At 45.8% G+C, this 15,426-nt stretch overlaps 1 protein-coding gene across 12 annotated transcripts in view; it reads left to right on the top strand.

The window, feature by feature from the left end:
- The window catches only part of ZNF407 (zinc finger protein 407), a 427,984-nt gene that overhangs the window by 314,771 nt on the left and 97,787 nt on the right, over positions 1-15,426 (top strand). The window contains exon 9 of one of the 12 annotated variants that reach the window (XM_047696578.1): positions 6,093-6,341. The exons of 9 other annotated variants lie outside the window; for them this stretch is intronic. In XM_047696578.1, the coding sequence (XP_047552534.1) occupies positions 6,093-6,142 (50 nt within the window). In that variant the 3' untranslated portion in view covers positions 6,143-6,341. Of the gene's footprint in view, positions 1-941; positions 1,751-1,774; positions 2,579-6,092; positions 6,342-15,426 lie in introns of those variants that run through there. 2 more of the 12 variants (XM_047696582.1, XM_047696575.1) reach the window with 2 other exon arrangements.

Below are 15,426 nucleotides of genomic sequence, written 5' to 3'. Positions count from 1 at the left end.
CAGGTTACGTCTAATCCATATCATGAAGGGGAGCCGGAGAGAGGTGTGAAATACTCTGTTCTTCGGCTTAGCATCCTGCTGGGTGGTTATGCCCCACCCAGGGCACCTGCTCGGAATGTGGGCTTACTGGCTTTTGTGTTCTTTCTATAGGAAATAAAAACCCGTTGATGATTTTTTTATTTAAAAAGTATGTTAATCTACATTGATTTCTAAATTTGTTATGGGTCCCTTAGCGGAGAAATACAGTTCATCACTGACTGTTCTGTCACCTGACAGCGACTGATAGAGCACCACGCACAGGGTGCCAGAAAAGGTTAATATTTATTGATTTTTATGGTGCTACAACCCATGTAGTTTTGCCATCCAAGATGTATGGCCACCAGCAGCACCTGGAAAATTGCAGAACGCACACTGGATTTTATTATAACTTATGCCAGGATTCAACATGTAAAAAATGACAGATATTTAACAAAAAGCTCTGAATGTGTAGCTACCCTGAACCTGTGACTGGAATTTAATTTATTTTAACACGAAACACAAGAGCACTTAAAAACTAAAAATTAATCCTTGCTTTGCAAATAGCAATCACATTTAGCCTTTTCTTCCACTTAACTATGTGCTATTGATCCGAGAAGATGCCCAAGCAAGTGATAGCTGAAATTACGAGCAATAAAGGGCTCGCTTCTTTAACGGAAAAGTGTGTAATTAGCAGAGAAGGGGGGAAAGCCTATGTTTAGTTTTAAAGCAGTTTGAAAGAAATAGTTTGAGTGCCACACCAGTGTTCGAACGTGGCCAAGAACCATCTCCGCTCTGGGGATCATGAATTCCTTCCTCGCTCGCAGTTTGTGAGTAAAAATGAGGAGTGCGCCCTGGGTTTCTTGTGTTTTGTTGTGTTTTGTTTTGTTTTGTTTTTATTGTCTCCATCTGTATTTCCCCGACAGAAATGCAAGTCCTTGGTTTACCTACAACAGCAGGAACACTGAACTCTTTCTGTCCGTCTGCTTACTTGAATAGACTTCGGATTCGCGTTACTTTGGTGATGGTTTATAAGCATCTCTCCGTAGTCTGTAGCGGGAGCAGTCAGACACTTCCTGAATTACTTCTGTAGCCCAGAGGCAGTGCACCCCGAGTTGCTCCCCTACCTCCAGGACTCCCTAGACTTGAAACGCCAGTCAGAACTAAAACCCTCCATCCATATTTTTGAGATGTTTTTGAAAGTGGGAGCTGGAATTTATTTCTGCAAAAGATTTAATGGAAATTCTAATGCTAAAAAAAAAAAAAAAATCTGTTATAACCCACTGAATAGATTCTGGTGTATCCTGCAGATGTTCTTAGATCTTCCAGCAGTTTTTTCGGGTTCTGTTTTTTCCTTCCCTCACAAACAGCTTGCCTGTGTTATTATGCTTATTTAGGGAAAAGAAAAGAGTTTTGCTTCTTGAAGGGGAAGCGTCCCTTGCCTAGAAAACTGCTGTCATAGCTTAAATATCATTGAAATATGTGGCAGCATCAATTCTAACATTGAAAAAATTAAAGACTTAAGAGAGAATTCCTGACTCATGTTCTCAAAGCTGATGACAACATGCAGTATTTCCCATAAAGACTTCATTTTCCCCTTCTTTTATTAATCTTATTTATAATATTGTTAAAATTTTCTTCATGAATACCAATGTCAAATGAGTCTAATTCTTTACATAGTTTTAATATGTCAATTTTTTTATGATTTTGTCATTAATCTAATATGCTTCTTTCTCTGTTCTTCCCCCTTTTGAACCAGGCAAGGGCTCTTACTAAGAACATAGTGATTAAAACAGTCTTTCCTTAGGAACACTGCTCTCCATCACACTCCCGCTTTCCCTTTCAGCACAGCCGGGTTTCTGCCGCCTCTCAGCCTTCGGGCTGCCTCTCTGGCTCTCTTTGCTGTGCACCTTCAGCCTGCGGGTGACAGCTGAGTGACAGGCGCCCTAACACTGCCCTTCCTTTCTGAAGTTAGACAGGGCTGCCGGAGGCCATGTATCCGTGTCCGCAGCAGCCTCACCTCAGTCGTCGCCTGGAGGGTGGGCTGATAGGTGAGGATGGTTTTAGGATCTTAGCCACGAACTTGTATTTAAGCAGCACCGTCCGGGCGCACAGCCTGCAAAAGCACGTGTTCAGCAAGAACAAGGAGACACACGTGCAAGGACACATCGGATACGACACACTAAAATGGAAAAAGGAAAAAACCATTTCAAACCATGTATTCCAAACTAGAGAATCATTTTAAGTTATTCACACAATAACAGTGTGAATAAAGACGGAGGTTTCAAATTTCACAAAGCTGTTACCGGGAGGGCTGGGGGACCCTCGTGGTTCTCATAACTAGGGAATTTATTTTCTGCCCTGCCCCAGGAAAAATAAACAACCCTTTGAATTGCGCTTTTCTCGTCAAGCATGTTTTATTTGACTTTTAGTTTCAAATTTGCCCTTTTAAAAGATGTACTTTATTTTGTGAATTGTCGGAAAATGTGAAACATCAGAGGGAAAATATCTTAACCCCATTTTGAATTGTTTCATTTCCTTATTTACTTTGTATTTTAGTTCTAAATAAAACATATATTCGGACAATTATATTGAAAACATTAATGCATATTTTATTACAATTTATATGCTTATCGCTTTTTTTGCCTTTTTGGATTGAAACTGAAAATGACTTTAGTGTTTTGGTTTACATTAGAGATGCACTCAAAATAAAAACAAATGATTTAAGCCTAAATATGGTAAAAAAAAAAATCAGATTTCAAAAAAATAAAGGTCACCAGATATCCTGGAAATCATGACTGAAATAATGTGGCCGTTTTTGTGTTTTTTTTTAAGATTTTATTTATTTATTTGACAGAGAGAGATCACAAGCAGGCAGAGAGGCAGGTAGAGAGAGGAGGAAGCAGGCTCCCCACTGAGCCACCCAGGCGCCCCAATGTGGCCGTTTTTAAGCTTCAGCTTTGAGCAACTAATCTATGTTGCTGTCTTTGAGAGTGAGACTTTTTAAGTACATTTAAATTTAATTCTCTTTAGGTGAGTTTAATCATATGAGCTGATCCTCTTTGGCTTAATTCTATTAGAGTTCTCAAGTAGCTTTTTCATTGAAAAAATGTTTGTTTGTCTTAGTGCCCCAAGTGAGGCTTAGTGGTCTAACTGGTTTCCCTGGTCAGTGTGCTCAGAGGAGGAGGCAGGTGCCGCCGCCTGTCCCACCCTTTGTCCCAAGCTGGGCCCCGCGGAAGCCGTCCCAGGAATCACCTTGGGCTTTCCTTCTTTACTTGTGTCATCTTGAAAAAGGGGGAAAGCAAGTGTGTGGGTCCTGTAGACAAGGCTTTTCTCTATAGTTTCCTTCTTTCCTAGTGAATTGTATTCCCTGATGGTAGCCGAACTCGCCACGGCTTGCATGTGACCTGGGAGAATTACAAGGATTGTCGGTCAAGGAGGCCCGGGTCCGTGGTGTTCCCTGTGCGGGCCTCGCCGGCGCTGCTTGTTGATCGCAGCCCGTTTGGGAGTTTCAGAGTCTCGTTTGCTGGGCTGCCCGACTCGGCAAAGTACGTGAAGTGCTTCAGTGGGGTGTGACGTGAAGCGGCACCATTTGTATGAGAAAGTAAACCTGAGAAATCTTTAAGACATGAACGCCTGGGGGGCGCCTGCGTGGCTCAGTGGGTTAAGCCGCTCCCTTCAGCTCGGGTCATGATCTCAGGGTCCTGGGATCGAGTCCCGCATCAGGCTCTCTGCTCAGCAGGGAGCCTGCTTCCCTCTCTCTCTCTCTCTGCCTCTCCATCTACTTGTGATCTCTCTGTCAAATAAATAAATAAAATCTTTAAAAAAAAAAAAAAAGACACGAACGTCTGGGCATGGGCTGCAGCAGCAGGCGCCCACCCCGGGGGCTCTGGTGGGGAGGGTGCGAGTCCTTCCCCGCGCCCCTGCTCACCCCGTCTCGGAGCGGGGGTGCTTCCCGCAGCCAGCGTGGCCTCAGCACCCAGCTCGGCTCACAGCAGCTCTGGACAGACAGACGGGTGGGCAGGACCGAGCTCCTTCAGTGGGAGCGAAGCCTAAGCGGCTCTGCTCCAGCCTCTCACCAGGAGCCCTGGCTTTTCCCCCAAGCCCTTTGTTTCCACGTCCTTCCAGTTCTTTCTTTTCTCGGGTTCTTCTGATGACCTTTCAACCGCCTCTTTTTTATTGAGGGAGAGAGAGAATGACTTCCAAGGTGAAACAGTCTTGCAAAGCTAACAGTAGACCCCGGGACCCTTGGTCGGCAGTGGACCAGGAGCTTGTCAGAAGCACGGATTACCGAGCTCCTTTTTTTAAAGAAGGTAATCTGTGCTGCCTCGAGGAGGATGGTATTCTTTTGTGACCCGTCCTCCTTTTTCCTTGTATTGCTTTAACTATTTAGAAGAGGGAATTCCTTTTGTAACCCTTTGCCCACTAATTTTCTTTCATGGGAGCTTTTGCTCACGGGCCACTTTTTTCATTATACCTGCCATGGGAATATCTTGTTTTGCTGCTAATTTATTATAATCTGTGCTTGTTACTATAAGGTGTCTGCTGACATTCAGTCCACTTGGCCTTGTCACTCAGGCTGCCCAGTGTATTTGTAAAGCCACATGTTCCAGATTGCTGGGTTTTAGCTGACCTTTTCTCTGTTCTCCCTTTCTTATACAAAGCTTTGTATCAGTAGACACCCCTTTAAAGTTTCAGTTCTGTCAAAACTATTGGTCTGGTTCTGAGTTCCCATATAATGTATCTGGAATTCCCAACAATACCACGTAAATTTCTTACCTAATATGTCATTCTGAAATATTTTTTTGTAGTATTGAAAGTTATATTTAAAAAAAAAAAACTCTCATCACATTCCATCGATTATCCTACGGACAGGTCAAGTTTACCTTTTCGGAGAGGGAGGGAAGACGATGTTAAAGAGAATATGTTGGGCAAGGAGTAAAATAAGCAGCAGTACCTTGAAATGTGAGCGCTTGAGACGTGTAGAAGAAGGCATGTGAAAATTCAGCTAACTTTAACTAGAAATGAGAGAAAACACTTAGAAGATCTGTCCTCAAAATAAGATTTCAAATCAGAGTTAATGTAGTCTGAAAAAGAAAGTATAAAATGAAGATAACCATATAAGATAACTGTAACTTTTAACTCTTAAGATGTTTTACATAAAGATATTATTTCAACAAATTAGCATGCTGGCATAGGAAAAGAAAGGGCCGTCCCAAGGTTGGAAAGCAAACTTGAATCAGGTCAATCTACAGTAAGCCATTGTGCTAATTTATAGAAGTTATGGAACCAGAAGTAGAAGGGATCGAGAAGTGGAATTATGTGGCTGCTGGTGAGTAGAGCAAAGATATTTGAAGTAGTACATAAGCCATTTTATGTTTTTAGTCGGTGTGTTTCAGGCAAACACACATTTGAAATCAGACACATATAATGGGGACGCCTGGGTGGCTCAGTGGGTTAAGCCTCTGCCTTCAGCTCAGGTCATGGTCTCAGGGTCCTGGGATCAAGTCCCGCATCAGGCTCTCTGCTCAGCAGGGAGCCTGCTTCCTCCTCTCTCTCTGCCTCTCTGACTACTTGTGATATCTCTCTCTCTCTCTCTCTCTCTGTCAAATAAATAAATAGATGTCTTAAAAAAAAACACACACACACATATAATGAACCATTGGAAACTCGTTAGAAGCAAGGGGAAATTGACAAATGACAAGCCCACTGCCCCAGGAGCTAGGGGTCCTAGAACCTCGTCCTGTTGCTCACGGTCACTGTCTGCATGAGGCCCTCTCTGCTTTACTTCCCTGAATGTAAAATAAAGGACGAAATTTTAATAGATGAGCTCACTGGGTCTTCCCAGGGTGATACACTGTAATTATGTGTAATTACAAATAATACTCCATTACAGTCCAGATCTCCTGGTAATCTCTTCCATAACTTTCATTCGTTGCAGTTATAAGGAAAGGCGTGCATATAATTCTGGGGGAGTTGGGAGACTATCGGGAGGGTTTACAGCTTAGGAAGGCTCGGAGTTCTAGGTATAGACAAGTTAGGAACAAACTCCATTCCTCAAATGTTCTTTCCCACAGAGGACTTTGAGGGGCTCTGGATGAACAGGACATTTGTTCCCTGCCGCTGATGAGATCACGGAGTCGGCTGAAAGCCCATAGCCTCCTTCATTCTCTGAAATCTGAGCTTAGCACAGGGGCATGGACACCAAGAGCACAACCCCAGTGGAGGCAGGAATACTCAATCTGTTCGAGCTGACCGGTCCCCTCTAGAGACAGAGACAGTGCAGAGAACGAAAATCAAACTGTCACATAATAGCAAAAATCAAGAAACGGGTAGATTTTTTCTGTGACTTCCCATTAGTTATGGATAGGCCGATGGCTCCAAGTGGCTTCCCAGTAGCAGTAGAACAGAGCTGAGCCAACAGGAAGGGGGCAGCAGGGGTGGTCGGGGCACTGATGGCTCAGGAGCAGGCTCCAGAGGACGCGGGCCAGCGCACAGCAGCGGGCCGCACACGGGAGGGCGCCCCGTGTTTCTCTTCCCAGTTCTGTGGGGCGCAGGAGGGCTGAGGGATTACCATCTGCGACCACAGCTCCGGCCTTCCAGACCCACCCCTGCCAGGGCGGGGGCGGCTGGATATGGCAGCCGGGAAACATCGGTCCCTTCCCGGGTCTCTCCCTACCAGCGTTTGCGTGTAGTGTGTTACCTTGCTAAGCAAGTGGTCAGTTAACAAGATGAGCCAGAGCAGTGTGGCCTCAGGCCCCCAGCAGGCCCCTCCACATGGCCTGCGCGTGTCCTCATTGTTTCCACTGCTAAGGAGAGTGTGGGCTTCTGCGGGGCTCACTTGTCAAGGTGTGAGAGCCTGTGCGGGAGGTGGGGGTGCGGGAGGTGCGGCTCCGGGAGAAGGGCAGAGCTGTTTCAGGCTGGGTTCTTCCCGACCAGCGACAGAGAGCGTTCTCTTAGCCCCTTCCTACAGTTGCTGTGACATTACAGAGGACTGCAGGGTCTGGTGGCCGTGGGCTTGTGAAAGCTGTTCTGATAATGTTGCCATTGGTTCGTGAGACCTTCTTTAAGACACCTACTGCCTTTCTTTTGCTCTGTGATAAGTAGCTTTGGAATTAAGTTCTCTCTGAACCTGGGGAGGTGGAGACCTTCTTGCAAGGTCTTCTTGCTCATGGGGATACTCTGAACGCACATCCTTCATCTCTCTCACTTGACTCTCCAGGGTTTTCATACTTTTAACAGGATGTGGGTTTTTTTGTTTTTTTTTTTTGTTTTGTTTTGTTTTTTTTAAAGATTTTATTTATTTATTTGACAGACAGAGATCACAAGTAGGCAGAGAGGCAGGCAGAGAGAGAGGGGGAAGCAGGCTCCCCGCTGAGCAGAGAGCCCGATGTGGGGCTCGATCCCAGGACCCTGGGATCATGACCTGAGCCGAAGGCAGAGGCTTTAACCCACTGAGCCACCCAGGTGCCCCTAACAGGATGTGGTTTTTAATGAGGCTTCTCGAAGCTTCAGAAACTTCTTTAATGCTTTTGTTTTGACCTTTTGCTACTGCCTTTACTGGGACTGAGTTGATCGTCAATACTGAAAATTTGCTACCACGATTCAGATTTTAATATCTTCACGTGCACCTTCTTCAAATTTTTTTCCCGGTTCTGGAATCAGCACCTATTAAGTATTTTAACAGGGAGTAATTGTCTAAATTCCCTCCGTGCATGGCAGGGCAGCATATGAGAGTCCAAACAACCTGGGGATTCAGACCGTAACAGCCGTGCTCCCAGATGTCTCCAGACTTTCACGCTTGCCCACCTTTGTGTTGTTCTGTGTGAAGCAGACATTTTAAACAGACTCCGGCAGAAGATGTTCCCTGCTTCTTCAGTCCCTTGTAAACAGCAGAAGTCCCCACAGGCCCCAACGAGTGCAGGTAAGGAGGAACAAGGGCGTTCCCTTGGTCCGGGGGCCAAGGTCCTTTGCCTCATTCCCACTCTGTTCTTGCTTTCTTTTCTCATTAGGTTTTAGTCACATGGTCACCCTGTTGAATTGCCTGAACAGTTTTGTGTGGGGATCTAGTAGAAAATGGGCGAACTCCAGAACCCTGAGTTCGGTGTCTCATGCCACCTGGGTTCTCAGTACGCTTACCCTTGGCACTGTGCCTCATACTGCTTTCTCTTCTTAGGGATTGGTGCCTTACTGTCAGTGTTTCTATATTTCTTCTTGATCACCTCATAGTGTGATCTTGAAACCTTGAAACATGGCATGTTATTTGAACATACAGTTTTCTCTTTTTATTAACTTCATATTTGTAGATTTATTTCCTTTTCAGTATTAACTATCTTTATATGTAGGTTTTAATCTCATTGTTAGCTTTGATTCATTTTCATAGTAAGTGTTCTTCATAGGTATTAACTTTCAGAACAAAGCAGACATTTTAAATAAAAATAATCACTGAGTATCATTTTTTAAAAAATTGTTAATGAAAATACCAAAGATAGCTGGAGACTAGGGCTGTCATACAGGGTAGGCTCTAGGTGGGGAACCAGCAATCCTAGAAAGTTCTCATCATACTTAGTAGCACGCCTGAAAACATGACCGGAACTTTAGACATCCATGCTAGATAGATGCATGCCCCCACAGCAGCATGCGGGGTTGCTGGAGTAGCCGCAGCAGCATCGTGGAGGAGTTCTCCCAGGTTCCCTCACCCCAGCATAGTGCCCCTACCCCTTACCGTCCATGGGAAATGGACACCCAGGTGACCAGCAGCCTGCAAATCCAAGAAGAAGACACCATTTGAGTGCTTTAGAGCAAGGACTAGCTCATTAAGAATAAAAGGACGGATAACTTAGTGAGTCTGCTCACATTTACGAGACCGTCTATGAACTCTGGGCAGCTGACGCACGCACCTCTCCCCCTCGGTGTGTGCCGGGCTCTGTGTCTGTGCCTGTCCTGGGTTATCCCTCGCCTTCCTGGCCACAGCCCCAGCGCTGTGCTCTCCGCGTCTCCCAGGAGCCCTGTGTGGCTGTTGTGGGGCAACATACGGAGCAGCCATCAGGTGTGCGGAGGGCGACCTGGGGGCCAGATGGGTGGGCCGCGTAGGCCTCGTCTGCAGGGGTCCTGCCGGAGTTTCTTCTGGCTCTGACAGAAGCCTCGGAGCCACGGGATGGGTGAGTGAGAGAGGAGGAGGCTATGTTGGTTTATCTTTTGAAAAAAGTCACCCTGGCTTATTTATAGAGAAAGGAGTGCTCAGGGATAGCATGGCCAGAGGTGATGACAACGGGGCAGGGGTGGAGGAGGTGGTCAGATGCAGGGTGGAAGCCAGCCTTCTCTCTGCGTCTGTCTCTGAGCCTCGTGCCCTTGCTTGACTTGCTGCCTTCTGGCCAAAGACCCTGGATTCCTGGGGCAAGGCAGTCCGGCCCCGCTGGTAGATTCTGGCATCTGTGTTTCCTACTTGCACACTCGCCATGTGCTTCTTCACCTCCAAGGAGACATCCTCAGGCTACTTAAACTTCTGCAGTGCTTATTTTCCTTGTCTCGCTTTCTGTTGTGGGTAGGATTGTCTTCCTGACTACACACAACTTTTTTGAGAAAACTGTTCCCATCTTCGTGTCATTAAGCCCAACAGTTGCTAACGGTATGCTTTATTTAGAGAGGTGCTTTTAAACGCTTCTTAGTGTTCTTGAATTATACTTACTTGAAAAGATTTCCATATGGTTGTGTAAAGAAATACAGAAAATTTGTTTTAATCCTACAAGGATGTGACAGCAGAGTATTCTAGTACCTTTCACAACCCAGATACAATACCTTATTTTTATGTCATTGTATAGACTGGAAATTTATTTTTGATAGATCTCATGACAGCGAGAGAAATCAGGTGCACTTAAGGGCACTGTTGTTACTCTCCACCATCCCCCCCCACACCCAGGGAAAAACCAAGACCTTAACTGTAAGGAAAAAAAACAAAGAATGGGCTCAAAGGAAGAGAAAGAAGGGAATGGGTGTATGTGTCTGTGTGTGTACACGTGCAGGCACACATAAATATGTATTTTAACATATTTTACTTTAGTTATAATGAAGGTAAATACCTCAATTAATTAAATTTCTCTTCACTTTTCTGACATTAAGTTGTTCAAGATTTTAAAACAATGCTCTCTTAAAAAAAAAAAAAAAAGAAAAGGGGCCAATCTCAGCATGTAGTATGAGCTAGAAAAACTTTTTTTAATCCAACCCATCTCATCCAGAAACAGGTATTTAGGAGAAACAGACCAGATTTATTCTACAATGATTATTTTTTAAAAGAGACACTGATACTTGCATTACTCTCATCTCTTTATGTGTGGTTGTTATTGTATATGCTTAACCTGTATCATAAACAGCTATATGATTATGTCAGTACAGTTATTTTATTAAGCTTGTTTTCTTCAGTCTAAGAGTATAAAATAAAAATATTGGACAAAGAAAAAATAATATAAATAACATGAAGCTTTTCTTTGTCCTTTAGTAGGAAATCGGTACCTTAAGAAGGACTGACACTGTGACCACACAAGAATTATTAATATTTTAATGAATACAACTAGCCTGAATTTTTTTTATCTTGGGTAGCCTAATTTTATCATTTGAAGCTTGCATTGCTACCAAAGGCTGAAGTTTTGCTAGATGAGAAACCAGTGCGTTTTTATAAATATAGAGACACATATATCCATATATTTAAAAATTCAGGATAAGAGTGTATGTAGTAACTGTACTTAGCAATAGACATCATTTGCATTAGCATGTAGCATATAGCAATAGACATTATTTGGCTGAAAATTCATTTGTTAGGTGTGTTATCTGAGTTATAAAAAGCATCTTCTTCTCTGTCTCCATTACTCTCACACGACAACCCCACGTACAGCACTGTGACACCAGAGGGTGGGAGTTCCCACACCAGGCGGTTCTCTGCGACACTACCTGGGCATCCCAGAGTTGAACTCAGTTCTGGCCCCGTCTTCCTGGAGACAGTGCCGCAAGCCACTGGTTAAGGGCTCAGTCCCACAAGATTCTGCCCACTTCGGATGCCAGTCCCAAGTCCAACTTGTCATGCTTCTGACTGGCTGGCTATAAATCAGATGTTTCCACATGTCCTCCTGGGATTCGATTACTTTGCTGGAGGAACTCACAGAACTCAAGGACACATGTTTACCAGTTTGCTGAAGAATGTGACAAGGGATCTGGATGAACGATGAAGAGGTTCACAGGGCAAAATCTGGAAGGGGCCCTAGCACGAGCTTCTGTCTCCACGAAGGGGGGTAGTTCTGTATCGTTATCACCCTCCCAGTGTTTGGATGTGTTCACTGACCTGGAAGCTCTCAGAATCCCACATTTTTGGGATCTGATGGATGCTTCCTCAAGTAGGCATGATCAGTTATTAGCTCTATTTCTAGCCCACTCTCTGGAGAAGTAGAGGGCGGGGCTAAAAATTCCAAGCCTCTGATGATGGCTTGTTCTTTCTGGGGACCCACCCCATTCAGGAACTAGCCAGAAGCCCACCCAGAGGCACCTCACTGGAACAAAGGATGGTTTTAGAGCTCTTATCACTTAGGAAATTACAGGACTTTAGGGGCTGTTCCCCAGGAATGGGGACAAACACCAGATGTATTTACTATAAATCACAGTATCACGTCACCCCTAATACACAGGGGAAGGGCTATTCTTAAATGATTTCTGCCCTTAAGGCCCTGCCTTTAGCCCATTTTAGCTACCGTGAACTTCGTCATCATCATCATTGGCCTTCCAGGGTGCCATTACAGTCCGTAATATGCACTGCTACAAAGAGAGCAGATGGCTCACTGGTGGGACACGAAGGGCAGTTATCACAAGAACGCATCCACTCCAACCGGAGCTCCGAGCAGTGTGACTCCGTCCCATCCTGGAGAGGGTCCTGAAGCCAGGCAGATGCGGGCAGTGGTGGTGGAACAGGTTTGGTCCATCGTTGGGGACCTGAGTGTGGCCTCGTGATGCAGGTGAAGGGAGAGGTAACTGTTAATGGCTTATGGATCCTGAGGGCAATGCTGAGGAACAGTTGAAGGTCACTCACAGGCAGGCAGGGTGAAAGGCAGTGCAGGGACCAGAAGCACCAGGAGACAGGAGAAGCTCGGGAGTGTTGCCAGGCACGCATCTAGGGAGCGATCCGTGGGACCTCCAGTGGGCTTGGAGGGTGTGGTTTAATCCTGGGGCATGGGGCCACACGTGGTACTTGGGGGCTGATACAGGAAGGACCTGGGGACTGAAGGGGAGTTCAATCCATCTGGCAGAGAACAGACTGGGAAAAAAAAAGTCGGGACCTTCGAGATGAGAGAACGAGACAGCCAACACCTGAAGGGAGGTGCACTGGGGAGTCAGGTTTGAAATGATTGGTGCTCCCGCGTGTCTTCACTGTGAAGCAAGACCGTTCTTTCTAGGAGCTGCATGGCAGCGTAATGGGTAAGGAGGGGTGGAGTTAAGATCCACCGGTAAAATTCTCAAAGAAATAGCGTTCCAAATGCTCTGTTCTCCGAAGTGGTGGTAGAAGTTACCCGGAGTCCCGCCACATGAGAACCGGAGCAGCCGTGCTGGAGGTCTGCTCACTCATCACAGGGCTTCGGGAAGCCGGCAGACCCCAAGCCGGGTGGCATATAGAAGCCTGTGGTTGGGACAGGCCTTGCAGGGCCAGCAAAGCTCTCTTCTTGTACCGGCTCGACCTGCGGACACGCAGCTCCCCCACCAACCCCAACAGTGACGGCCTGCCTGACCTCTCTTTGCAGCCCACTGGTCCAGTTCCAGGACGTTCCTCTGTAGGTTGAGACAGAATATTTTTCCCTGTAACTTCCCGGCTTCCTGGTTCTTTTCTCTCAGAAGCTCCCTATTAGAAGTCTAACACCATTTTCAATCCATCTCGAAAAACTGCTTCTTTCCTAGACTGTAAACTAAAGGGCAAAAAAGTAATCCCCAGTATCCTGTTTAATACAAGTCTAGTTGCTTCTTGTTTATTAAACTGAATAAATTTATACTATCCTCTTCTCATGTGACGCTGTCCCCATGTCCTCATGGTGTCAGCCTGCCATTGTCTCTAGCAGATTTCATCAGCCTCTTGACCGTTGGCCCAGTCTAATGTACACGCCCGCTGTGCACGCTCGGATCACATTGTCACTGTCCGAATGTAACACTTGCAGCTCCGACTGGTGTAGACAGATGGAGGACAGACCCGCTGTATCATAGGGAGGTGGTATACGTCCCCTAGCACGTGGATGATGTAGACACGTAGCCTCCGCTCCAGCTGATGCAAAGATGAAGGCTGTGACAGTGGACACAGCTGTGTCTCTCACCACCCCGGTTCATATTCCCTTTGGCACCCCCATCTGTGTCGCTGTCGGGGAGCCTAGTGTGCCCTGTGCAGCGCGTATGTGGGCTGGCTTAAAGGAGGAGCGAGCTTCGAGCAGTGATTGGAAGGCCGTGAGGAATGTGTTTGGGGAGAAGGCAGGCTTGGAGCATGGAAGTGATGTTCTGGTGTGGAGGTCTCACACGGGACCTGAGGGGCGGGCTCTCACCTGGCTTCCCGGAGGCGGCCCTCAGTTTGCAGTTCCTGAAACGTGATCTCATCGAGAACCAGAGATAATCTGACAGAGCCACCATAACTAAAATTTGCAAGATAATTTTGTAAATTAAAATGTTTTTCTTTTAAAGTGAGAAATATTACTGTCAAGTAGACAGGACTACTTCTGTCAGCACTCAACAAATCTGCTTGTGAAGCCAAATCATGGTCAGAATGTTGCTTCACTGAGTTTAAAGCCAGAACAGGGTCACTGAGTTGAATTTAGGCACAGTTCCTGCTGTGCTAGCCTGAGGCTGTAGCCTGGCCAGCCGCATGGCCCCATGGCCCCTGAAGGCCATCTCCAGGGCACCTCTTTCTGTGGGTGGTGCTGAGCACAGTACTCCCATGCCCGTGTTTCCTTTTCTGAGTACTGAGTGGGCTTCTCCTTCTCTGATCGCCCTTCACCTAGCCATGCCAGTGCTCCTGTCAGGCCCACAGCTAGTCTACACCAGCGCAGTCAGACTGTCTCGCATGGCCCTTGGTCGACCAGGAGCCTCGGGCAGATACTCTTACATCTAGGACATGCATGTGGCCAGCTTCTCTGGGCTGTGTTGCATTAATTAAATTAACTTCTGATTTTTTTTTTTTTTGAGTGATTCACTGTCTTCTCTCTGTATTTTCTTAATGGAACATTCTAGATGAGGGATTGAGTTTTGAAACAGTTTGAGGAATAAACAGGAGAGGGTTACAATCTGTTATTCTTAATAGAGATTAGGAACTTGAAAATGTCAGTTTGTGTAAACATAAAGATATTTATGTAGTAAGTATCTAATTAGTGAATTCCCTGCATGTCTGCACTGACAGTTCCTATTTTATTCACAGAATAATTTGAAGATGAGTTCTATTATGGGAGGAAGGTAGTGCCATAATGGAAGGAGCTTTTATAGATTGGGCGGGTATTTTAAACTCTCTGAACATCCGTTTTCTTTCCCATAGAATGTGTGATAGTACTAATCTTCCAGATTTATTGAGGAGATATATGGAAAGCTCCACTCCTGGCATACACTGGGTACTTAACAAATGGCAACTCTTATTATGATAAGAGTCCTTTGAGGGGAAAATGTTTATCATTGTTTTTATATAAGGAATTTAGAATGCCTTTCTCACCTCTGCTTTCTTGTCCCTCGGTGGAAGGGACACATTTGTCAATACGAGCTCAAGCACTGTGCATTGTGAAGCCTTCTATGAACTGCTCAGTTAGTGTTTGTCAGCTTCTCCCTTGTCTGGAGAACCACAGCCCATGCCTCACCTGTGGGCCCCAATGAGTGTATCGATGCGTGTGTTTAATATCAAGTATGTGTTTCATTTTCTTCCCGTGTGTGCAACACGTGTGTAAGTGCTGGCTTACAGCACAGTCAGGAGGCAGCAAAGGGGAGCGTCATTCTTGTCCCTGTCACTTCCCGAGTGTGTGAGTACGTGTGCATTAAAGATGTCAGATGAGCAAATACACGAAGAAGCTAGTTTAAGATGATGGTAAGTGTTCTGCAGGCAAGAATGCAGGGTTTAAGGATAGAAAGTTCCAGAGAGCTTACCTGGAGTTCAGTACTCACAGTGGGCCTCTCTGAGGAGGAACGTGAGCTGTATTATGCGTGATGAAGAACCAACCCCGCAAAGACCTGGCGCCAAAACTTTCCAGGCTGACGGACAAGGAAGCAAAAGCCTTCTGGACACGAGCCAGATCGACATGTCTGCTTTGCCCGCTATCCCCGCTGCCTTGTAAGAGGACCGCATAATCGTTGGCAGGAAGTGAGTGAATGAGTAAAATCACAGCTCGCAAGGCTTCTCCTCCAGTTTTGGGATGTGACTGC

This window comes from Lutra lutra, chromosome 12, assembly GCF_902655055.1.
Source record: "Lutra lutra chromosome 12, mLutLut1.2, whole genome shotgun sequence".
Classification (NCBI taxonomy): domain Eukaryota; kingdom Metazoa; phylum Chordata; class Mammalia; order Carnivora; family Mustelidae; genus Lutra; species Lutra lutra.
This window is presented reverse-complemented; position numbering and strand designations above follow the sequence as displayed.